At 36.8% G+C, this 27,578-nt stretch overlaps 1 protein-coding gene across 3 annotated transcripts in view; it reads right to left on the reverse strand.

The window, feature by feature from the left end:
- Positions 1-27,578, reverse strand: part of CEP135 (centrosomal protein 135) — a 74,932-nt gene that overhangs the window by 35,841 nt on the left and 11,513 nt on the right. For all 3 annotated transcript variants that reach the window (XM_068542209.1, XM_068542207.1, XM_068542208.1), the window contains exons 7-13: positions 19,501-19,629; positions 17,353-17,568; positions 14,360-14,425; positions 11,691-11,829; positions 8,766-8,989; positions 4,108-4,260; positions 3,066-3,218 (exon numbers count right to left, since the gene is read on the reverse strand). In XM_068542209.1, coding sequence (XP_068398310.1) covers positions 3,066-3,218; positions 4,108-4,260; positions 8,766-8,989; positions 11,691-11,829; positions 14,360-14,425; positions 17,353-17,568; positions 19,501-19,629 — 1,080 coding nt within the window. The remainder of the gene's footprint in view (positions 1-3,065; positions 3,219-4,107; positions 4,261-8,765; positions 8,990-11,690; positions 11,830-14,359; positions 14,426-17,352; positions 17,569-19,500; positions 19,630-27,578) is intronic.

Raw genomic sequence — 27,578 nt, forward strand, 5'->3', positions numbered from 1 at the left:
AGTTGCGTCCATATCTTGGCAACTATAAATAATGCTGCTATGAACATGTATCTTTTCGAATTAGTGTTTTCATTTTCTTCAGATATATACCCAGGAGTGGAATTGCTGGATCATACAGTAGTTGCATTTTTAGGTTTCTGAGGAACCGGCATACTGTTTTCCACAGTGGCTGCGCCAATTTACATTCCCACCAACAGTATACAAGGGTTCCCTTTTCTCCACATCCTTGCCAACATTTGCTATTTGTGGTTTTTTTGACGATAGTCATTCTGACAGGTATAAGGTGATAGCTCATTGCGGTTTTGAATTTCATTTCTCTGATGATTAGCGATGTTGAGCATCTTTTCATATGTCTGTTGGTTGGGCAAATTATTTATACTCACTGTAACTCAGAGACTGCATCTGTAAGCATTACCCGACTAAAAAGGCAATTGTGAAGATTTATTGAGATAGCTCTTGTAAAAAGCACTCTGAACAGAGCTTCCCACATGGAAAGGGCTTAATAAATGTTAACTATTATTTAAGAGGTAGCATCAATAGGACTTTGTGATTAAATGAGAGATAGGAGCTTTCAGGGAAAGAGGACTCAGTGCCTAGGTTCAACAACTGGGTAGATAGATAGTGGAACAACAGGAAACTACTAGAGAAGACTTAAAGACTGAGAGGATTAGTTCAGTTTTTATGTAAAAGACCTATAGTAAACTCATAAATCCTGACTCTTGTAATCCAGAAAGATTCTGGTAATATAAATGTCACTTTTTCTGAGTTTTTGGCACAAGTGCATTTTTTTAATCCTGTTTTTACCTTCCTTAGTCATTTCAATGATATGGAAAAGGCTAAATCAGTAGCTTGTACTAAAAGTTGCCATACTGCACAGAAGTTTTCCATTTGGTAATTTTAACAATTATTTTCATAAAAAAGCACTTTCTGGAAGGCAATATTCCAAAGGATCCCAATTAAAAGTATTTTGTAGGGGTAAAACTTTAACTGAAAATTTATGACATAAAGACTACCCTTGGGCTTCCCTGGTGGCGCAGTGGTTGAGAATCTGCCTGCCAATGCAGGGGACACGGGTTCGAGCCCTGGTCTGGGAAGATCCCACGTGCTGCGGAGCAACTGGGCCCGTGAGCCACAACTACTGAGCCTGCGCGTCTGGAGCCTGTGCTCTGCAACAAGAGAGGCCACGATAGTGAGAGGCCCGCGCAGCGCGATGAAGAGTGGCCCCCACTTGCCGCAACTAGAGGAAGCCCTTGCACAGAAACGAAGACCCAACACAGCCAAAAATTAATAATAATAATAATAAATAAATAAATACATAAATAAAATTTAAAAAAATAAAGACTACCCTTATAATACTTAAGTGTTTTTATTCTTAATCTTAGCGACTAATTTCTAAGCATTAATTCAATAATATTTATTGGAAGTAAACTATGGACTCTGTAATAGTAACAGTAATAGTTAATATTGAGTTCTTATAATGTACTGAGCAGTATTAAGTGCTTTATGTATATTAAAAGTTTGGGGGAGATTATGAAATATAAAATATTGCCCCTAGATATTATACCAAAAGCACAAGCAATAAAAGAAAAAATAGATAAATTGGACTTCATCAAAATTAAAAACTATCTGTGCTTCAAAGGACAATACTAAGAAAATGAAAAGACAATCCACTGAATGGGGGAAAGTATTTGCAAATCATATATCTGATAAGGGGATTGTATTGAGAATATATTGATATAAAGTATTCTTACAATTCAATAATAATGAGACAACCCCATTTAAAAATGGGCAAAGGATCTGAACAGACACTAAAGAAGATATACAAGTGACCAAATAAGCACTGAAAATAAGCACATTAGCTAACAGAGAAATGCAAATGAAAACCACAATGGATACTACTTCACACCCACCAGCATGATGATAATAAAAAAGATAGATAATAACAAGTATTGGTGAGGATGTAGAGAAATTAGAACTCTTATACACTGTTGGTGGGAATATAAATGGTAAAGCCACTTTGGAAAACAGCTTGGCAGTTGCTCAAATGGTTAGTTATAGTTATCATATGAATCCTGGTATATGTCCAAGATAAATGAAAACATATATCCACACAAAAAGTTGTATACAAATGTTCATAGCACCATTATTCATAACAGCCAAAAAGTAGAAACCACCCCAATGATAAAATATTTTCTATCCATAAAATGGAATATTATTCCACAATAAAAAGGAATAAAGTATTGATACATACTACATAATGGATGAACCTTGAAAACATTATGCTAAGCTACGGAAGCCAGACATAAAGAAACACATACTGAATGATTCAATTTATATGAAATGTCCAGAGTAGATAAATCTAGAGATAGAAAGTAGATTAGTGGTTGTCTAGGCCTGAGGAGGCTGGGGGAAATTAAGAGTGGCTGCTATTGGGTACAGGGTTTCTTTTTGAGGTAATGAAAATGCTCTAAAATTGACTGTGGTGATGGTTGAACGAGGCTGTGAATATACTAAAACCAAAGAATTGTACACTTTAAATGGGTGAATTATATGGTAAAGTGAATATCTCAATGAAGTTGTTTTACAAAAAAAAGATAATGCCCCTCCACATGAAGGACTTCCTATTGAGATCAGAGGTTGGTTCTTTTCTATAAAGAACCAGATAATAAATATTTTAGGCTTTGTGGACCATACAGTTTTTGTTGCAGTTACTCAACTCTGCCACTGCAGCACAAAAAAAGCTACACAAAACACATAAATGAATGAGTATTCCAATGAGTATTCCAATTAATGAGTATTATCAACACTGAAATCTGAGTTTCATAATTTTCATGTGTCATGAAATATTTTTCTTTTGATATTTTTTCAATGATTTTAAAATGTAAAAACCATTCTTAGCACACGGGCAATACAAAAACACAGCATTCTGGATTTGGCTCATGTGCCATTGTTTGCCAACCCCTGATCTAGATTCAAAATAGTCATGTCACAGGAAAACATAAAAAGACCTCCCCTTTTCTCAATAAATTATCTTTTAAAAATAAGTCAATTAAGTCAATACGTACTTTTAATTTTTCTTTTAAAGCTTCTTTTTCTGCCATAATCCTTCTTAAGTCAGATAATGCAAGTTCTTTTTCCTTTTCCATAAGACTAACAGTATTATGGGAGACTGTGGTTTGGGTAGATTCTTGTCTGAGTGCAGATAATTCTTCCTGCGCCTTAATGTATTAAAGATATAAATTAAAAAACATTGGATATGCTCCCAGTTAAAAAAAGGCAAACTAAACGTATGCTACTTTTGCTCTCTTCCCAAATGCCACCAAAATGAGAGTAAAAGGATTAATGTAATAATAGTAATAATAAAAACAAAGGACAAGGAGATTGAGGGAAGTGCCAGCCACAAAATTTGGGAAACCAAATAGCAGATGAACAACTAGTAATTAACTAAGCAGTCCCAAGAAAGCAGAAATCTAAGCCAACAGTGGGAAAAGCCCAATTTGTACTGCAGAATCCCAAAAAAGCACCAGAAGTGAAAAAGGCTTTTTCAACTTGGCCTCTTAACCTGTATGTCCTTCTCTCCCTCTCAAAATAGCAGTAGGATTTCATGGGAGATTGGTATGGGAACAAATTTTGGTGATAAACACCATGCTTTGCTCAGACTCACCTTGCCCTCTGACAACTGAGGCTTTATAATTAGCCCAAACTGTACTGAATCTCCCCCCTATCCCTAGAGGCTAAGTCCTTAATATCCAATTAGTGAGTGCTACCCACTGTTTCATAGACATATCCCAACATGTCTGAATCCCAAGGATACACTTGGCTCAGAGTCAGGCTGAGACTCATTCAGTAGTTTTAGAAATAGGGAATTATCCCTAACTGACCTGACCCATAGATAAGCTAGAAAAGAGGAAGAATAAATATGAAAAAGCAATAGAAAGCTCTGCTTTGGGAACAGGATGATAGCAGAAACTATTACTTATTAATTCTAACTGTGAAGGAAAATCACTAAGGTCCATATATTACAGTAATTTAAAGGATATATACTGGTACCATTACAGTTAACTGGTGCTATATAATCTGTTGGCTTAATTATAATCAATGTCTTACTTCATTATATAAGACACTTAGTTTATCTCTTTCTGCTGTCAATAATTTAACATTGGACTGTATATCCTCCATATGTTTTTCAAATCTTTCTAGCATATGCTGAAGTTCATCTCTTTCTCTTGTGATCAGATGAATTTCTGAGTTGTAATCACCCTGAAACATAATTCAAAAACAGAAGTTATCATTTGTTATAATTATCACCATTTGGTTGCCACAAGGATGCTGATGATGAGACTGACTGAAAGATGCTAACAGACAAAAAGAACACAACTTCTTTAATGTAATTAAGGAACACAATATTTAATCTATAAGGAGAGAAGGAGAGAGAGTGCTGGCAGTACTGGGGCAAATTTTCTGGCCTTCAAGTTCCCAGCAAGGGACCCAGTTGCCACTGATACTACTTGATCAGATTCCATGAGATGTTTCAACTGTCATTCTCCCTGAGTTGTTTATACTGGTGGTAACTAAAGAATAATCCCCAGACCAGAAGCATGTAGCATCTGGGAACTTGTTAGGCATGCAAGTTTTGGGACCCACCACAGACCTACTCAATCAGAAACTTTGGGGACAGGGCCCAGTAACTGGTTCATCAAGCCCTCCAGGTGATTCTGATTCATACTGATTGTTGGGAATCCCTAGTTTATAACCCACTCCAGGGGAGGAATTAAGAGGGTATGTGTATAGCTGCTCATCCAGTACAAGTAACTGTACAGCCTAGCACATTCCTCAGTGTCTTCTGTGACTGAATCTAAGATCAATTTCCCTAGCACACCAACCCCCAACTATCCCAGCTTCAAACCTATGTGAGGTCTATTTTTGCAATCAGATAAATATAAATATTTCTTTTTTAAGATTTCTTTTATTATTTATTTATTTATTTAATTTATTTTTGGCTGCATCGGGTCTTAGTTGCGGCATGCAGGCCCTTCGCTGCGGCACGTGGGATTCTCTACAGTTGTGGAGTGTGGGTTTTCTCTTCTGAAGTTGTGGCGTGCAGGCTCCAGGGAGCGTGGGCTCTGTAGTTTGCGGCACGCAGGCTCTCTAGTTGAGGCGGGCGAGCTCAGTAGTTGTGGCGCGTGCAGGCTTAGTTGCCCTGCGGCATGTGGGATCTTAGTTCCCCGACCAGGGATCGAACCCACGTCCCCTGCATTGGAAGGCCGATTCTTTACCACTGGACCACCAGGAAAGTCCCAATATAAATATTTCTACCAGACGGTGTACATTAGGGACGTTCACTGAATAAGCAACTACTTCCAACATTTCTAAAACAAGATTATGCCTATTATTCCAGTACAATTCAAAAAATCCACTATCTTCATAGCTATTGTAGAAAATAAATATGGTAAATGTAGACTTGGGATCTGTGGTATATTAATGTTCAAGTACTAAATGCAGAAGCTCCAGATAGTGATAATCTGATAATTTGGTACACTGGGAAGCATCCTGATCTATGTTATTCAATATCTACTGTGCACATACCATGACCAATGTAGACTTGGTAAATGGTAGATATCTGTGAAGTTCCCTTCACCTGCCACTTGGAAATAAGTTATCCTCTTGGTTAAACAAGCAAAATCAAGGCATAATGGATGAGATTAGCTATCTGGACACCTTAAAGGACAAGATGTATTATAGGACAAAAGCAATTAGGGTGAGGACTTAATCAAGATTTAAATAACGATAAAAGAAAATCTGTAACTTAACAGTATCTAAATAAAAATATCTTACAAAAAGGAGATGGGCTGCCTATGTTTTAGAAAAGGAGAGCTCAATGAATAAGGATTTGACAGTCTATTTTCATTACTGTCTAGGTCTCAGCTTAAACGTCACTTTCTCTAAGGAGTCCTTCAAGATTCTCCAACCTAATTCAGATCTCCCTCAATGTACTCTCATAGCATTCTGAATCTTTCCTGTATTCTTTCCTCATTAACACTTACTATACATGAGATTATAAAGTTATTTACATGATTGGGTGTTTAATGTGTCTTTGCCACTAAATTGTAAGCTCTATCAGGGACACAGTAGGTATCTGGTCTTACCACATCTTCAGCACCTAGCATGGTACCCAGTAAAATGAATGAATTCCCTACTTTTCCAAATATATCTTGTATGTAGGTATTTATATTTGTGTTAATAATTCCCTTTTACCACTCCACTGTTCCTAACACACACACACACACGCACGCACACACAATGCTAAAGACTGTGAGGATAGGAAATAGGTCTTCTTTATCTCATATTCTGGGTGTCTCATTCATAGTACATTCTCAGTATATGTCTACTGAACCGAACCTAATTTTCTACCTAGACCTGATGTGCTTTGAACCAGCAAATAATAAGGAAATGAAACATTTACTAGGAACTAGGTGTTATGCTGAACCCTTCTACAAATTATCTCACGTAACCTTCACAAGAGGCTGTAGTTACTTTCCTCACTTTGCAAATGAGGAAACATGAAGTTAGGTAACTTGTCTAAGGTCATAAAGCCAGTGTGCAGAGTTGAAACTTCTATCAGGTTTCCAACTCCAAAGCACTTTCCGCTACACTATACTCAAAACCCACATTTGGAACCCTAGTGAGTACAAGGTGAAAGAGGACAGTACCGTCCCTACACAGACAACAGAGAATCAATGGGTGTACTGTTGACAAAAATCATTGATATTAAAAATGTCAATATTTTTCTGAGTTGCTGCAATCCCAAGAAACTCTGCCTAACAATTTGCCATACAGCAGGGGTTGAAAACTCACAGCCTGGACCTAATTCAGCTTTAGAGAGGTCTTTGTTGTCTGCCAACAAGTGTTTCTAAACACGTTTAAAATACCAAATTTTAGGTGGGAATTTACTCTAGTTCCCAGCACTCACAACTGTCTTATACTCCATCCATTTCACTCATGTACATCACCCATTATTCCCTACCATGCCTGCAATTTATTACTGGGACTTTAAAATGCTATCAATGTCCCAACTTTCTAAACTTTAGAAAGTAAATTCTTTATCTATGTCAGGTAACATTAGAACATTTCAAGAAGTAAATAAGTTGAAGGGGGGGAAAGTCTCTCCTAATTTCACCAGTACCTTACCAGTATATCTCAATTTGTCTTTCAATTATGAATTCACACCAAGCAAACAAATCAAATATTTAAAAGCACTGAGGTACTTATCTACTCAGTTCTATTTAATAAATACTTGATTAAACTCATCAACCATCTTGTAGAAGATTGTCTGACACAATGAAGGTGATCAATTCAGTGATTTTTCCTGATCCCTAGGTATATATGGAGCTTGAAAGACAACTCAGTACACATAAATTAACTTACACTGTATTTTCCACCAATTCATTGTGCTTGTAACAGACAACATAACATAGTGTTTAAACTAAACTTTGTAAATCAAGTTCAGTCACTAGCCAATGAGGTTAAAAAACAGTGTAATCAGAAAATGACTCAAAACCATTTGACAATGGACAGAGATCTTCAGGAAAAAGATGACATAATTGGTTAATAGAGCCAAGTCTGAAATCAAATGTTCTGAGTTTTAATGATTTTACTCCCAACTTCCCCTAATTTTACCTAGTGTGTAGACAACGTTAGGGTCACATAAGCCTCCAGGACTCCTATAGCTCCAAAGCTTAAAATAAAGAAAAATCTAAAGAACCCAAATGATATTCATAAAATGTTGAAAATAATTAAGACCTAAAACAGAGATACATGCTTTTAATCTCTTATAAATCATGGTTAACTTAAGTAATATATGTCTTTAGACCACCGAGTTGTAAATGTGATTGTAGTGGACAAATGGGATGATCTGTCCAGCACTCACTGACATTTTGTACCTTCCCCTGTTGCATAGTTATCATGGAAGATGACTGGTCTGTACAATGTGGCCTGGCTTTCTGACTGGTCCAAGGCTGCGAATGGCATGAAGCCATATAAACAAAGCCACTCTGCTTCAAGAGACAAAATGCATCTGATACAGAAAGAAAAGGATAGAAAGAGTGGAAATGTCCAATAGCACAAGTTCCTGGTTCCAGTTTCTGGAAGCTCAGATGCCCCCGCATTCCTCCCATATATATAATGAGCTATTCAATCTTTCCTTAATTTCCAGGAGTCAGTATGCTTTGCTTTGTTCTTAAGTAGTTTTCCTAATTAATTCAGTGTTCCTAAAGTACAGGTCATGGAGGAAAACAAAAATCAAAATTAAGAAAGACTTCTTAAAAGCAAGTAGAATGGGCTTCCCTGGTGGCGCAGTGGTTGAGAGTCTGCCTGCCGATGCCGGGGACACGGGTTCCAGCCCTGGTCTGGGAGGATCCCACATGCCGCGGAGCAACTGGGCCCGTGAGCCACAACTACTGAGCCTGCGCGTCTGGAGCCTGTGCTCCGCAACACGAGAGGCCGCGATAGTGAGAGGCCCGCGCACCGCGATGAAGAGTGGCCCCCGCTCGCCGCAACTGGAGAAAGCCCTCGCACAGAAACGAAGACCCAACACAGCCAAAAATAAATAAATAAATAAATAAATAATTAATTAAAAATGAATATCTGCTTAAAAAAAAAAAAAAGCAAGTAGAATAACGTTACATTTAATACAATAATAAACCATAAAAGTTTGCTCATAAAGACACTTTCTTGCCTTATCAATTACTCTCATAAAGAGATATTACCTTTTCTAGTGTCTTAAATACTGGAATTTTTTCACATGTAGAATGACTTCGAGAGCAAGATCTTCGCTGTATTAAATGTTGGAGTCTTTCTAGCTCTTTCTTATAAAAATCTCGTTCATCTTCTATACCTTTCAGAAATGTATCTAAACGAGAAGGTGACTTGTCTCGTCGTTTTATTCCATGTTCTAGCCTCATCCTCTCAACTTCCAAAGTAAGTTCTTTTTCTGCAAATTAAAGTATAAAATATTAAAACAATGTTGCATATAAAATGTATAATCAGCCAAATAAATTATATCAATAACTTTTACAACGTAGGTTACTAAAAATCATTAGCTTTTTCGTATATCACCTATAACTGCCAGATATCAAAGAGGTAAATGCTGAAAGGAAAAGAGAAAAATAACAAAAGCAAAAATTAAAAGTTTAAATAAAATCCAATAAGTCAAAGTCCTCTGCTTTTACCATATACAAGGATAGGTACTATTTAGTACTACACAGTAGTACTGAAGCAGTAAATCACCACATGGTACATTATGATGACCTGAAAATGCACTAAAAGAAAATTTACCTGTCAACAATTGATCATAATGTGGGCAATTTTAACATTAAGCTTGAATTTAATATAGTATATACACAAAGAGGTCAAAACAACTAGTCTTTCTTCAAATAAACACAATTATTAACTTTTACCATAGAAACCACCTTTTCAGGAGTCAAAAGTAGCCTAATACTGGCAATTTCATATAGTTCAATTTAACTGATATTCTTTACAACTCTAAAGCATGAAATGATTTTCAAGACATTTTCTGATTCACTTCCCATCTTTTCTTTCATTCATTCCACAGATAATTATTGAGTATTTACTATATGCCCAGCAGGAGGTAAGGATACAAGTATGAAAAACATAGCCAAGGTCAAATAATTATTCTAGTTGTAGTAGGACAAGAGCTACAGAAGAACAGCATGCAATGCAATCTGGAGGATGAATAGGGGAATTCATTCTGAGGAGTGACCAGAGAGGTAAGAAAGTATGAGAGTGGAAGGAACAGGCAAATGTGTTAAATGCTAAGTCAAATAAATTGATGAATGGAAAGTGTCCACTGCATTTACCATAATGGAGGTGAGTGGTGACCTGAACAAGAGCTGTTTTATTGGTGATGTGAGGACAGAGCCAACTGGAGCGGACTGAGGTGCTAAAGGGTAGTTGGTGATCAAGCAGAAAAGTAAAGATGACTTTTTAAGATGTTAAAGCTATGATGAGAAGGAAAGAGTGGCTGGATAGGAATGGGTACAATTTTTGCTTTTAGAATGGGAGAAGGGTAAGCACGTTTGAATACTAATGGGAAAAAATAGTACAAAGGCTAAAGTTAGGAAAGGAGATAATTAATATGAAAGCGTTTTAAAATGAGAGAGAATGGGATCTAGAGAACAGATGGAGGCAGTGGCCTTTCATAAGAGGTACATGTAACAGGAGGGAAGATAAAGACAGATTAGGTTCAAGACCTGGGGACAGGAAACCGACGGAATGCCTCCCTGACGGCTTCCATTTTCTTAGGGGAAACCAAAGGTTAAGGTCATCCTCTTAGAATGGGTTTACTGAGAATGAAAAACATTTGAAAATGTTCCCTGCAGAGACTGGGCAACTAAGCAGTAAGAAATATAGAGTAAGAGTTCCATACATCACTGAGGGGGTGGGTGCTGTGGTTTGGGACCATATAATTTACGGTGCCATCAATACTATCGGGTGCACACGCAAGGAGTGCTTAGCTGCTCGTGTGTAAGTGTTTTGGTTGATCCATGGCTAGGTTTTGGGCAGGGGGATGTATTCAAAACACAAAGAAACGAGGGAGTTTCAGGTATCTGAAAAATTACACTGAAATGGCAGGATAGAGCTAGCATGAAAGGAAGTAAATTGCAAACTTTTATATGTAGGTCTAAGCACTTTAATAATATATTTAACCCATTTAATCCTCACAACAACCTTTTGAGTTAGGTGCCATCATTAACCACATAGATATGGAAACTGAAGCAATGTTAAGTAACATGCTCAAGTCATACAGCTGGTAAGTAGAGAAGGTCAGACAGATAATCCACACGAATGCTGAAGAGCCTAGGATATAGCTTCTTCTTAAAATAGCACACTGGCTTTCTTTCACTACATGGAGTTTGATGGCACCAGGCTTCCACACTTGCCATCCCCTCTGCCTGGAAAATTGCCCCAGATCTTCATATGGCTGGTGTCCTGTCACTAAGCCCTTGGATCAGTCGATCTCTAGCATACCCTCCCATTGTATTTGAAAACCCTTATCACCTAAAACTAACTTCTTCACTTATGTGCTACTAGTTTGTCTCCCTAACTAGATTAAAGCCGCCACAAGAGCAGGGGCCTTGTGTGTCTTGTTTACCATTATGTACCCTGGCACCAAAACCGGTTCATAAACACTTGTCAAATGAATGAATGAACAAATGAATGAATTCTTACAAGTTCCTTAAACCAACTCATTTAGGATGGGGTACCTGGCAGAAAGCCTATTTCAAGTGTGTGTGTGTGTGTACTTGAAGATGATAAAACTGCATTTACTTAAAAAGATTCTATACTTCAATTTTCCACTATTTCAGAATGGTCTTCCACGTAGTCTTAATTAATTCTATTATTGCATGCCTCAAAGAAGGATATATGTACATTAACAAATATTCAACCGGGGTTCCCTGTACCAACTAGTCAGAATGTAAAAGGCCCCTGTAAGGTCCTTGAGGCAGAGAGGTTTTCTACTGTATCTCAGTGCCTACTCTGGTTTCTGATACACAGCAAGCACTCAACAAATATTTATTGAATGAATGAATGAAAGATCATCTACTACTAAAAATAATACATTAAGAGGAAATCACAATCACTTTTTAAGTTATCAACATTTTATATTTTACCTGTAACTGCAAAACTTTCAATTTTTTTGTTAAGTCTTTGCTTTTCTTGTTCAAGCTGATGAACAACAGTTTCCAGGTCTGATTTTATAAGGAGTTCATCACTCAGTCTCTCCTTTTCTTTATGACATAAGTTTAATTCCTGAAAATTTTAACACTATAATTAAGATTTCTAGCAACTTTATAAATACTATAGCACTTAAAATAGATATTTGTAAGCACATTTATTTAAGAGTAATTCACATACACACTTTTAGTCAGTCAAATATATATGGTTTCAATGAAAGTTAATTATCAATTGTGGCTAAAAGCAACAATAAAACCCAAATTCAACAATGCTCCTTCTAAAGTAGTAGAACTATTGGATTTTATTTTCTTTTAATTTGTTTAGCATATTGTCTTTTTAAAAAATGAGTATGTACTTGTGCAATAAAAAATTTTTAAGTTTTTTTTATGTTTAAAGGAAAGCAGAAGACAGTGCTCTAAGACTACCATAGGTATACGTAAGTACAAAGGTTTCTCTCTCAGCCTCATCTGCGCAATGAGGATAAGACCAGTACCTGGACACTGAGGATTCATCTATGAATGGATGACTCTATGAATGTGAAGCACTCTATACAGTATCCGGCACATGGCAAGTACTTAATAAGTGTTAGCTAATAATATCATTAGTATTTACCTTAAAAATACATAAAATGTAGTACCAATGGAAAAAATAAGAAAGTCAGAAAGTACAGCAACATCTTGCTGTCAGGCAACAATACTGAAACTTGGTCAGAGTTCTGAGACAAGCATTATGAATCACATATAACTGTATACAGTGTGCATACAAACAGCAGTGAACAAACAGCAAAAATCCCTGTCCTCATGGAGCTTACACTGTAGTGAAAACATCACCAAAACATTTACTTCACATTTATTGACCTCACTGGAGAATTTAAAAGTATCTATGAAACTCAAGAGTAGACAACATTTAGCAGGTTTAGCTAATTCAATTATTCAATATTGAGCTGAACTGAATACCTGCAGTTGAATAAAACAGGAAGCCATTGTGATGCACTGTTAATAGTGAGCATATAAAAATCAACAAGTATTTGAACACCTACTATGTGCCAGCATATCACAAATGGCTTTGTTTTTTAATTTGCCTTATGACTGCCACCAGAACATTACAGCTTGACTGTAAAAAGAGTATAAGTAATAAGAAAACTTGGAAATTAGTATTAGTCTTTGCAATATTAGTGGAAACTCATCCAATTTAACAGGCTATTAAAAAAAATTCTTAACAATCTTTTGGATGACCACCTAGAAGTTTCTACCTGTAAGCAAGACATTCTTTCTGCCAGTTCTAGGCTCTAAGACTATATGCTATATCTAGGTTTATGCTGGGATGATTACTAGTTTTCTCATTTGAAGACCACCAGAACAAACAATATGACTAGTAAAATGGTTTGTAATACCAAACAAAATTATTAAAAGACGATTGAGTGCTTTTAATAAAAGTCAACAAAATTTTACGAAGTAACTATCAATTTTTAGTTTAAATATTAGTAAACTGACAAGTCATGAAGTCATTTAAAGAATATAAAATTCCTAACAGGTTTTCCAAATTTGAGTGTAACTTGCTACCTATTATGTATGATATTAAAGAATTATAAAAATATAAATGAAACTAAATATATATATACAATGGAATATTACTTAGCCACAAAAAGAAGTAATGATACATGCTATGACATGCTTGAACCTTGAAAACATTGTGCTAAGTGAAAGCCAAACACAAAAGGTCACATATTATATAATTCCATTTATACAGAATATCCAGAATAGGCAAATCTACAGAAACAGAAAGCAGACCAGTGGTTGTCAGAGGCTGAGCAGAGGAAAATGAGGAGTGGCTGCTAATGGATATGAAGTTTTTTTCTGCAGTGATAAAATGTTCTGGAATTAGACAGTAATGAAAAACACCACTGCACCTCCTATCTTCCTCCTCACTCTTTTGCCCACGCCAGCCTTGCCAATGGCAAGTTAAAGACTGACCAGACAGCCCCTCAGGGAGTGGATACAAAACTGCGGGAGCAGAGTAGCAATGAGACCCCTGAGGGATGAAGATCATTTTAATACCTTAAATTACTTTCTCACATTTTCTAAGAAACTAGTTCATTCATTTTAATCTCCGATGCCTTTATCTTATTCTGCTTACACTTTAGATAGCTTTCTATTGTCCACTAGAATAAAATCCAAACATCCTGCCACGGTTTAGAAGGTCTTCCATAACTTGGACAAACTATGGTTGCACTACTTTGTGCCTATACCAAAACCGCTGAATTGTTCATTTAAAAGAGTGAATATCATGAAAGGTTAATTATATCTTAGTAAAAAAAAAGTAAAATAAAACATAAAAATTTTCTTGATGAAAACGCTGGCAATTCAATATAACAGCAGTCCCCAACCTTTTTGGCACCAGGGACCGGTTTCGTGGAGGACCATTTTTCCACGGATGGGAGGGGGGGAATGGCTCAGGCGGTAATGCGCGTGACGGGGAGCAGCAGATGAAGCTCTGCTCGCCCACCGCTTACCGCCTGCTGTGCGGTCCGGTTCCTAACAGGCCACGAACCAGCACCGGTCCACGGCCCGAGGGTTGGGGACCCCTGCAATAAACACCTACTTACCAGTTGAAGTTTTCCCATTGTTTCTTCAAGATTCCGCATTTCAGATAGCTTTTGCTTAATTTCTTTCTAGGAATAAAAAGCCTATTAGGTAAATACCTAAAAGTCAAGAATACTTATCACTAAGTCACAGTGCAAATGAGACCAAGCCATTTTTCGAGCAGTTCATGTTCCCTCTCACCAGTGAGATCTGAGGCGTTAGCCAGCCCTAACCCTCAGTTTCAATGAGGAGGAGGCAAAGTTTAGGTTTCTCTTTAATTTCTTGGTATCCTGAATGCTTACAGGGACCTATCTGTAACATGTGAAACGAGAGGGCTACTTGAAAATCTTTTTCTATCTGTATACTTGTAGGACTTTCCTTGACCCCTTGATTTTTAGGATTCATCTTGTGGCCCTGTCATTTCCTGACTTTCCTATCTTATTTGCTTTCTCACCACCTGCTACTACCAACCTGGATCCTCTATACAGGATCCTCTGAGAGTGCTGAATGCCAAGGTTAAAATATTATAACCTAATAGGAATCTTTTATTGAGCCAAGTTGTCATTCTTGATTACTGCCAATAGGACACGTGAAGCTGTGTTCAATATGTTGTATGCACAGCACAGAATATGCAAAAGGAAGTGGAAAAGGAGAGGAACGAGATACAGGAGTGCTGCAATGAAACTAAAGCCACAAAAGCAAAATTAAAACCGCAATAATTATGTTCTTCATTTTCAAGACTGTCTTGACTATTCTGGGTCCCTTAAGATTCCACATGAATTTTAGGATTTTTTTCCTATTTCTGTAAAAAATGCCATTGGGATTTGGAGAGGTATTACACTGAATCTGCACATTGTTTTGGGTAGTACGAACATTCGAGCAGTATACAGTCTTCCAATCCATGAACACAGGATATCTTTCCATTTATTTCTGTCTTAATTTCTTTCAGCAGTGTTTTATAGCTGTCAGGGTACAAGTCTTTTCCCTCCTTGATTAAGTTTATCCCTAAATACTTTATTCTTTTTTTTAAAATTTATTTATTTATTTTTGGCTGTGTTGGGTCTTCGTTTCTGTGCAAGGGCTCTCTCCAGTTGAGGCAAGTGGGGTCCACTCTTCATCGCGGTGCACGGGCCTCTCACTATCGCGGCCTCTCTTGTTGCGGAGCACAGGCTCCAGACGCGCAGGCTCAGTAGTTGTGGCTCATGGGCCTAGTCGCTCCGCGGCATGTGGGATTTTCCCAGACCAGGGCTCGAACCCATGTCCCCTGCATTGGCAGGCAGATTCTCAACCACTGCACCATCAGGGAAGCCCCCTTTATTCTTTTTTGATGCTATTGTAAATGGGATTATTTTCTTAATTTCCTTTTTGTATTTTAATTACTAGCATATAGAATTGCACCAGGTTTTTATGCAATGATTCTGTATCCTGCAAGTTTGCTGAATTTATTAGTTGTTTGTTTGTTTTTTTTCCTTTTTAATGGAATCTTTAGGGTTTTCTACACATAAGATCATCTCATCTGAAACATAATTTTACTTCTTTCTTTTAATTTGGATGCCTTTTATTTCTTTTTCTTGCCTAATTCCTCTGGTTAGGACTGCCAGTACTATTTGAATAGAAGTAGTGAGAATGGGCATTCTTCCCTTGCTCCTAACCTTAGAGGAAAAGTTTTCAGTCTTTTGTCACTGGGTATGATGTTAGCTGTGGGCTTTTCATAATATGGCCTTTATTATGTTGAGGTAGTTTCCTTCTATTCCCCTAATTAGTGGAGGTGACACTATAAAATTAACTCATATTATTCAACTGATGTAAAGTAGTGATCTTCAAACTAGGTTATACTCATTCCTGGGATAACATAAAGACTATCCAAGTATTATGTAAAACTATCATATACATATATATATAAATGATATATTATTTACAATATATATTATATATATATGTATATATAGTTTTAAGGAATCAATATCTGGATGCTTAATTTGCACATACAGTCCTTCTTAAAAATTATCTACCTGAGAACTTGCTTGTGCTCTAGGTATCATGTGAGTTCTTCTTTCCCACCTCCCCTTCCACAACTGCCTTTTCCCCAATTTTCAAAAGAAGGGCATGCATCTAATGTAATTCTATCTCTACTTATAAAAAACTTCTGAAGCCCAGACAAAAAGATAACCTGAAATGTTGGAGCTGGCCGAAGCCTTTGATTAAGACACTGTTTTCTCCCATTATATCTTACTAAGAGATGTATTTCCAATAAAATTTTACTTTTTTATTTAATAAGTATTTATCAACATTTGTACTATAGTTGTCACTTTGATCCACTGATTACTAATAATTATAATGATAACACTATTTAGAGGAAAATACTAAATACTAACACTCTGAACCTTACAGTCGCAGGACATTTTTTAAAATAAAAAATTTCAATTCATGTATTTTTTTAATTGCAGAGACATTTGATATGAGTTATTATAAAAAGATATTCAAGCATAAAATATGTTAAAATAGGATAAAATTTTGTGAGGATTTCCAGAACGGTCATTTGGATTATACTGGCTATATTTAAAAGAATGATATGACAGTTTTAAGAGATCAATACTTACAATTGATTAGAAATTACATCCTTTGCATCTATTTAATCTTGAAGATGAAAAATGTTAGCTATCAACTTAAAAATGTGCAAGGACATACACAGTTTCGAAAAATACCTTTAAATGTTCATGAGCACAAAGTGACTTAGAGGACAAACTTCAGAAGCCTGCTCACAATGCAGAGATAAAAGGACAGAGGTGAAAATCTTGTAGGAAAAGAGGATAGAGTCTGGAGAGCTGTCCTAAGAAGAGATGTGCTTCAGAAAGACAAATAACTAGAAAAAGGGCAAGAATTTAGGGGATGTAAACAACACCTTAGAAAAACGTGAATCAAAAAACAAGCCAAAAGGCCCGAATAGGACATCAAAAGGTCTCAAGCTCACCATACTCCAGAAGAATTAATGAGCATCTCCACAACCTAGACACACCTTTGCTTCCTCAAGTTCTTTGTCGGCAGTCTCAAGCACTTCTTCTTTATGTCTTTCCAACTGCTGTGCTAACTGGTCAATTTCAGTTAATTCCTGGCAGAGTTTTTCATTTTTGTTACTTAAATTAACAACTTCAGTAGTTACTGTTTCCTTGGTTTCCATAAGCTCTTGTATATGCTTTTCCAGGTCTTTATTAGCTTGCTGAAGAAAGTCAACCTAAATTGAATTTGTAATTCATAAGGTATATAAATTGGAAAATTATTAAAATACTGAACTTCCAAAATATTTCAAAATACTATATTTTTTAAAAAACCAAAAGTTAAAACCCCAGCTATTTTACATTTGCAAACTTATACTGTTTTGATTTGCAAAACTGACAATGTGTGGTTTAGTAAAAATATATATCCACTGTCTTCAATTTTCAAGCATGGAAGGAAAGGATAAGTAAGAAATTTGTGTGAACTTTTTCCCAATACAGAGTTTTAAAAATATGACAAGATTATCACTACGATGATAATATTAGTCTAGAGTGCTGTCCAATATAGTAGCCACTAGCATCCACACATGGCTACTGAGCACTTAAAATGTGGCTAGTCCAAACAGAGATGTGCTATAAATATAAAATACAAACAGGATCCCAAAGACTTAGTACAAAAAAAAGTAAAATGTTGCAATGATATTTGACAACATTGATTACATATTGAAATGGTACTATTTTGGATATATTTAGGTAGATACATTATTAAAATTAATCTCATCTGTTTTCTTTTTACTTTTTTAATCAGGCTACTAGGAAATTTTAAATTACATATGTGGCTCATATCCTATTTCTATTGAACAGCACTGCTCGAGAGCTACTGCTGATATTTGGGGCTTACTCTATTCTGACTGCAGTCTAAGCAGCAGTGACATCTAAATTTCTGAAGGTCATGGAAACAACCTAAATGTCCATCAGACGAATGGATAAAGAAGTTGTGGTATGTATATATATACACACACACACACACAATGGAATATTACCTAGCCATAAAAAAGAATGAAATAATGCCATTTACAGACACATGGATGGACCTAGAGATTATCATACTAAATGAAGTAAGTCAGAAAGACAAATACCATATGATATCACTTATATGTGGAATAAAAAAAAATAATACAAATGAACTTATTTACTAAACAGAAACAGACTCATAGACATAGAAAACAAACTTATGGTTACCAAAGGGGTAAGGGGATGGAGGACGGATAAATCAGGAGTTTGGAATTAGCAGATACAAACTACCATGTATAAAATAAAGAACAAGGTCCTACTGTATAGCACAGGGAACTATATTCAATATCATGTAATGAAACATAATGGAAAAGAATATGAAAAAGAATACATATATAATATGTATAACTGAATCACTTTGCTGTATACCAGAAACTAACACACATTGTAACTCAACTATACTTCAATTAAAAAACAAATAAATAAATTTCTAAAGGTCATTTGTCATGCTTCATAGAAGTCTCTTGTTCTTTCACTCTTAGGTCAAATGCATGACAAGGGAAACCACTACATAGGTAAGTGAAAACTATATGTTTAATTTTTATATTTATTTTAAAAAATCATCTTTTTTATATTATAAAAGAAATACTGTCATAAAAATTTTGAAAATGGAGAAAATCATAAAGAAGACTATCCCATCACACAAAGATAAACTTTGTTAGTGTATTTTGATGTATTCTCTTCTAGTGTTTTCTCTCTGAATGCATACACACATTTTTTTTCTGTGTTCACCAAATGTTTTTTTTTAAAATTTTTTAAAAATTAAAAATTTTTTTATACAGCAAGTTCTTATTAGTCATCAATTTTATACACACACTTTTTTTTTAAAGCAAATTGAAGGTAACATTTTACCTATGGTTTATTCTCTTCTTTTAAATATTTGTCATTATGGTGTATATATTCCTACCTCATTAAATATTCTTTAAAAACATGCTTTTTCAATAGCTGCACCCAATTTTGGATACTTTGACTCTATCAAATTTTTTCCACTGTAAATAATAGCCAAGCAAACAACCCTGTCACTTTCACAAACCAATAGACCATTATAAACACTTATGATTTTATATGCTCAGTGAAATAATTATAAAAGTCATTACCTGAATATTTAAATGAGCAATAAGCTTTTCGTTGGCTTTATTTCTAGTCTCCAGAGAAAGGATATCAGGGGAGCGACCCCCATCCAATGCAACCGACAGTCGTTCTATCTCTCGTTCTCTTAGTTCAATCTGAAGACATAAAGTCATGCTATCATTTAAAAAACTCGGGTTTTAAACTGAAATGGTTAACACTGGATAAACATTTATTTGGATATACTTCCATTTTTCTTAGCTCCCACAATATATACAAAAGATTAACACTCATATATATACCCACACATAAATGGGATTATGAAATGAATTTATGCAGAGCAAAAATATACACAGAAAATATCAACCTAAGAATTGTCAACATAGGTTTCATAAGTATTTTTATTGAAGAGATTCTTCCTAATTTAATTTTTTTGTTTTGTTTTTTCCTCCTCTAAGAGTAGGCAATGTTTATATAAAAAGAAACTACTAACTACTGGAACTGAGTCTGAACTACTTCACTGCCTGGTGGAATAAATGTGGGATAAACAAATGAATGTAAAACACAAAGGAAAGTGATTTGCTACTGAAACTCAATATTAAAAAGGATATGAGGCTGGAGTGAATTTAATTAATTATCTATTATTTAGAAAACAACAGACTATGATTAAAAACATCACTACCAACCACGAATTCACATACAAGAATCTGGAAAAACCAGAACCTGAACCAAGATGGCGGAGCAGAATGACGTGCTCTCACTCCCTCTTGTGAGAACACCAGAATCACAACTAGCTGCTGGACAATCATCGACAGGAAAACACTGGAAGTCACCAGAAAAGATACCCCACATCCAAAGACAAAGGAGAAGCCACAATGAGACGGTAGGAGGGGCGCAATCACAGTAAAATCAAATCGCATAATTGCTGGGTGGGTGACTCACAGACTGGAGAACACTTATACCACATAAGTCCACCCACTGGAGTGAAGGTTCTGAGCCCCACGTCAGGCTTCCCAACCTGGGGGTCTGGCAACGGGAGGAGGAATTCCTAGACTTCCAGACTTTGAAGGCTAGTGGGATTTGACTGCAGGACTTCGACAGGACTGGGGGAAACAGAGACTCCACTCTTGGAGGGCACACACAAAGTGGTGTGCGCATCGGGACCCAGGGGAAGGAGCAGTGACCCCAGGGGAGACTGAACCAGACCTACCTGCTAGTGTTGGAGGGTCTCCTGCAGAGGTGGGGGGTGGCTGGGGCTCACCGTGGGGACAAGGACACTGGCAGCAGAAGTTCTGGAAAGTACTCCGTGGCGTGAGCCCTCCCAGAGTCTGTCATTAGCCCCACCTAAGAGCCCACCTAGGCTCCAGTGTTGCGTTGCCTCAGGCCAAACAACCAACAGGGAGGGAACCCAGCCCCACCCATCAGCAGTCAAGCAGATTAAACTTTTACTGAGCTCTGCCCACCAGAGCAACAGTCAGCTCTACCCACCACCAGTCCCTCCCATCAGGAAACCTACACAAGCCTCTTATATAGCCTCATCCACCAGAGGGCAGACAGCAGAAGCAAGAACTACAATCCTGCAGCCTGTGGATCAAAAACCACATTCAAAGAAAGATAGACAAGATGAAAAGGCAGAGGGCTATGTACCAGATGAAGGAACAAGATAAAACCCCAGAAAAACAACTAAATGAAGTGGAGATAGGCAACCTTCCAGAAAAAGAATTCAGAATAATGATAGTGAAGATGATCGAGGACCTTGGAAAAAGAATGGAGGCAAAGATCAAGAAGATGCAAGAAATGTTTAACAAAGACCTAGAAGAATTAAAGAAGAAGCAAACAGAGATGAACAATACAATAACTGAAATGAAAACTACACTAGAAGAAATCAATAGCAGAATAACTGAGGCAGAAGAACGGATAAGTGACCTGGAAGACAGAATGGTAGAATTCATTGTTGTGGAACGGAATAAAGAAAAAACAATGAAAAGAAATGAAGACAGCCTAAGAGACCTCTGGGACAACATTAAACGCAACAATATTCGCATTATAGGGGTCCCAGAGGGAGAAGAGAGAGAGAAAGGACCCGAGAAAATATTTGAAGAGATTATAGTCGAAAACCTCCCTAACGTGGGAAAGGAAATAGCCACCCAAGTCCAGGAAGTACAGCGAGTCCCACATAGGATAAACCCAAGGAGAAACACGCCAAGGCACACAGTAATCAAACTGGCAAAAATTAAAGACAAAGAAAAATTATTGAAAGCAGCAAGGGAAAAATGACAAATAACATACAAGGGAACTCCCATAAGGTTAACAGCTTATTTCTCAGCAGAAGCTCTACAAGCCAGAAGGAAGTGGCATGATATACTTAAAGTGATGAAAGGGAAGAACCTACAACCAAGACTACTCTACCCGGCAAGGATCTCATTCAGATTCAATGGAGAAATCAAAAGCTTTACAGACACACAAAAGCTAAGAGAATTCAGCACCACCAAACCAGCTCTACAACAAAAGCTAAACGAACTTCTCTAACTGGGAAACACAAGAGAAGAAAAGGACCTACAAAAACAAACCCAAAACAATTAAGAAAATGGTCATAGGAACATACATATCAATAATTACCTTAAACGTGAATGGATTAAATGCTCCAACCAAAAGACACAGGCTTGCCGAATGGATACAAAAACAAGACCCATATATATGCTGTCTACAAGAGACCTACTTCAGACCTAGGGACACATACAGACTGAAAGCGAGGGGATGGAAAAAGATATTCCATGCAAATGGAAATCAAAAGAAAGTTGGAGTAGCTATACTCATATCTGATAAAACAGACTTTAAAATAAAGAATGTCACAAGAGACAAGGGAGGACACTACATAATGATCAAGGGATCAATCCAAGAAGAAGACAGAACAATTATAAATATATATGCACCCAACATAGGAGCACCTCGATACATAAGGCAACTACTAACAGCTATAAAAGAGGACATCAACAGTAACAAAATAATAGTGGGGGACCTTAACACCTCACTTACACCAATGAACAGATCATCGAAAATGAAAATAAATAAGGAAGCAGAAGCTTTAAATGACACAATAGATCAGACAGATTTAATTGATATTTATAGGACATTCCATCCAAAGAACAGCAGATTACACTTTCTTCTCAAGTGCGTATAGAACATTCTCCAGGATATATCACATCTTGGGTCAGAAATCAAGCCTCAGTAAATTTAAGAAAATTGAAATCACATCAAGCATCTTTTCTGTCCACAAAGCTATGAGATTAGAAATGAATTACAGGGGAAAAAACGTAAAAAACACAAACATATGGAGGCTAAACAATACGTTACTAAATAACCAAGAGATCACTGAAGAAATCAAAGAGGCAATCAAAAAATACCTAGACACAAATGACAATGAAAACACGACGATCCAAAACCTATGGGATGCAGCAAAAGCAGTTCTAAGAGGGAAGTTTATAGCTATACAAGCCTACCTCAAGAAACAAGAAAAATCTCAAATAAACAAACTAACCTTACACCTAAAGGAACTAGAGAAAGAAGAACACACAAAACCCAAAGTTAGCAGAAGGAAAGAAATCATAAAGATCAGAGCAGAAATAAATGAAACAGAAACAAAGTAAACAATAGCAAAGATCAGTAAAACTAAAAGCTGGTTCTTTGAGAAGATAAACAAAATTGATAAACCTTTAGCCAGACTCATCAAGAAAAAGAGGGAGAGGACTCAAATCAATAAAAGTAGAAATGAAAAAGGAGAAGTTACAACAGACACCGCAGAAATGCAAAGCATCCTAAGAGACTACTGCAAACAACTCTATGCCAATAAAGTGGACAACCTGGAAGAAATGGACAAATTCTTAGAAAGGTATAACCTTCCAAGACTGAACCAGGAAGAAATAGAAAATATGAACAGACCAATCACAAGTAATGAAATTGAAACTGTGATTAAAAGTCTTCCAACAAACAAAAGTCCAGGACCAGATGGCTTCACAGGTGAATTCTATCAAACATTTAGAGAAGAGCTAACACCCATCCTTCTCAAACTCTTCCAAAAAATTGCAGAGGAAGGAACACTCCCAAACTCATTCTATGAGGCCACCATCACCCTGATACCAAAACCAGACAAAGATACAAAAAAAAAAAAAAGAAAATTACAGACCAATATCACTGATGAAAATAGACGCAAAAATCCTCATTCAAATACTAGCAAACAGAATCCAACAACACATTAAAAGGATCATACAGGGCTTCCCTGGTGGCGCAGTGGTTGCGAATCTGCCTGCCAATGCAGGGGACACGGGCTCGAGCCCTGGTCTGGGAAGATCCCACATGCCGCGGAGCGACTGGGCCCGTGAGCCACAATTACTGAACCTGCGCATCTGGAGCCTGTGCTCCGCAACAAGAGAGGCCGCGATGGTGAGAGGCCCGCGCACCGCAGTGAAGAGTGGCCCCCACTTGCCACAACTAGAGAAAGCCCTTGCACAGAAACAAAGACCCAGCACAGCCATAAATAAATCAATAAATCAATAATAAATCAATAAATCAACACATTTAAAAAAAAAAAAAAGGATCATACACCATGATCAAGTGGGATTTATCCCAGGGATGCAAGGATTCTTCAATATATGCAAATCAATCAATGTGATACACCGTATTTACAAATTGAAGAATAAAAACCATATGATCAACTCAAAAGATGCAGAAAAAGCTTTTGACAAAATTCAACACCCATTTATGATAAAAACTCTCCAGAAAGTGGGCATAGAGGGAACCTACCTCAACATAATAAAGGCCATATACGAGAAACCCACAGCAAACATCATTCTCAATGGTGAAAAACTGAAAGCATTTCCTCTAAGATCAGGAACGAGACAAGGATGTCCACTCTCACCACTATTATTCAACATAGTTTTGGAAGTAAGTCCTAGCCATGGCAATCAGAGAAGAAAAAGAAATAAAAGGAATACAAATCGGAAAAGAAGAAGTAAAACTGTCACTGTTTGCAGATGACATGATACTATACATAGAGAAGCCTAAAGATGCCACCAGAAAACTACTAGAGCTGATCAGTGAATTTGGTAAAGTTGCAGGATACAAAATTAATGCACAGAAATCTCTTGCATTCCTATACACTAATGATGAAAAATCTGAAAGAGAAATTAAGGAAACACTCCCATTTACCACTGCAACAAAAAGAATAAAATACCTAGGAATAAACCTACCTACGGAGACAAAAGACCTGTATGCAGAAAACTACAAGACACTGATGAAAGAAATTAAAGATGATACTAACAGATGGAGAGATATACCATGTTTTTGGATTGGAAGAATCAATATTGTGAAAATGACTATACTACCCAAAGCAATCTACAGATTCAATGCAATCCCTATCAAATTATCAATGGCATTTTTTACAGAACTAGGACAAACAATCTTAAAATTTGTATTGAGACACAAAAGACCCCGAATAGCCAAAGCAGTCTTGAGGGAAAAAAACGGAGCTGGAAGAATCAGACTCCTTGACTTCAGACTACACTACAAAGCTACAGTAATCAAGACAATATGGTACTGACACAAAAACAGAAACATAGATCAATGGAACAAGATAGAAAGCCCAGAGGTAAACCCACGCACCTATGGTCAACTAATCTATGACAAAGGAGGCAAAGATATACAATGGAGAAAAGACAGTCTCTTCAATAAGTGGTGCTGGGAACACTGGACAGCTACATATAAAAGAATGAAATTAGACCACTCCCTAACATCATACACAAAAATAAACTCAAAATGGATTAAAGACCTAAACGTAAGACCGGACACTATAAAACTCTTAGAGGAAAACATAGGAAGAACACTCTTTGACATAAATCACAGCAAGATCTTTTTTGATCCACCTCCTAGAGTAATGGAAATAAAAACAAAAATAAACAAATGGGACCTAATGAAACTTCAAAGCTTTTGCACAGCAAAGGAAACCATAAACAAGATGAAAAGACAACCCTCAAAATGGGAGAAAATATTTGCAAATGAATCAACGGACAAAGGATTAATCTCCAAAATATATAAACAGCTCATGCAGCTCAATATTAAAGAAACAAACAACCCAATCGAAAAATGGGCAGAAGACCTAAATAGACATTTCTCCAAAGAAGACATACAGATGGCCAAGAAGCACATGAAAAGCTGCTCAACATCACTAATTATTAGAGAAATGCAAATCAAAACGACAATGAGGTATCACCTCACACCAGTTAGAATGGGCATCATCAGAAAATCTACAAACAACAAATGCTGGAGAGGGTGTGGAGAAAAGGGAACCCTCTTGCACTGTTGGTGGGAATGTAAATTGATACAGCCACTATGGAGACCAGTATGGAGGTTCCTTAAAAAACTAAAAATAGAGCTACCATATGACCCAGCAATCCCACTACTGGGCATATAGCCAGAGGAAACCGTAATTCAAAAAGACACATGCACCCCAATGTTCATTGTAGCAGTATTTACAATAGCCAGGTCATGGAAGCATGCTAAATGCCCATCGACAGACGAATGGATAAAGAAGTTGTGGTACATATATACAATGGAATATTACTCAGTCATAAAAAGGAATGAAATTGGGTCATTTGTTGAGATGTGGATGGATCTAGAGACTGTCATACAGAGTGAAGTAAGTCAGAAAGAGAAAAACAAATATCGTATATTAACGCATGTGTGTGGAACCTAGAAAAATGGTACAGATGAACCGGTTTTCAGGGCAGAATTTGAGACACAGATGTAGAGAGAAAACGTATGGACACCAATGGGGGAAAGCCGCGGGGGGGTGGGGATGGTGGTGTGATGAATTGGGCGATTGGAATTGACATGTATACACTGATGTGTATAAAATTGATGACTAATAAGAACCTGCTGTATAAAAAAATAAATAAAATAAAATTCAAATATTTAAAAAAAAAAATAAGAATCTGGAAAAACCCACACACTTTCAATCTTTGGTTTTCTTTTCCAAAAAATTTGAAAACAACAGCCAAGTATTCAATTTAACAAACAATTATTGAGCTTAGTTCTAAGTATACAAAGATGAATAAAACACAGTCCCTTACTTTCAGGAACACACAGCTTTACAGGAAAAGCAAGCAAGCTAACGAATAATTGCTTTAATATGTTGTTCAATGGTAGAAAAATAGAAATAGGTATATGGTACCAAAGTAGTCAAGGGAATAAAGTGATTTAGACTCCATAATATAGTCATGTCTATCGAAATTAATGAAGGCCTTATCAAATAAACAAGTCCAAAAATGTTATAAATGATGCTAGGCAGAGGAGAAAGGAGGGATGTTCCAGGCAGTGACAAAGAAGCATAAAGCAACATGATATGTTTGAGGGAGCAGAAATGACTCAGTATGACTGGATTGTAATGTGCGAGGAAACTAATAGCTGGAGATGAGTCTGAAGAATTAGGCAGGAACTAATTATGATAAGCACTGAATACTTCGCTGGGAGAAATATTACTCTGGACTAAAGGATGAATTTGATAAGAGTAAGACCAGAGGCAGGAAGACCTCTTGTAGGAACAGATGAGAGATGATTAGGGCCAGTGGGACAGGGCAGAGCAGAAGTAGTAAGTTTAAGAAGCACTCAGAACTGACAGAGCATGGTGAGTGGTGTGTGACAGGAGGAGAATGAGATCTAGAAAGACTACAGAATGTTGGCTTGGGCAAATGCTGATGCTTCCAACCAAAGTAGAGAATATAGGAGGAAAAAGAGATTTGAGACAGAAGTTGGCAAGTTCAGCACTAGGCATATGTGTACAGAGAGCATTCATCCAAGTGGAAATGCCCAGTGTCAAGTTGGGTATATGGGTCTGGTCCTCAGCAGAGAGGTTTGAGCCTGAGACACTGGGGAGTCATCAGTACTCAGGTAATAAACTAAGAGAGTGGATGAGACTATTTGAGAAAAAACAGAGGGAGAGGAGAAGGAGTCAAAGACAGAATCTTGAGAAACAGTGATATTTTAGGGAGCAGGAAAAGGAAAAAAGCAAAGAAGATATTATAAGAGGTTAAAAAAAAAAAAAAGCAAGAAAAGG

Source organism: Eschrichtius robustus, chromosome 4, assembly GCF_028021215.1.
Source record: "Eschrichtius robustus isolate mEscRob2 chromosome 4, mEscRob2.pri, whole genome shotgun sequence".
NCBI classification, from domain to species: Eukaryota; Metazoa; Chordata; class Mammalia; order Artiodactyla; family Eschrichtiidae; genus Eschrichtius; species Eschrichtius robustus.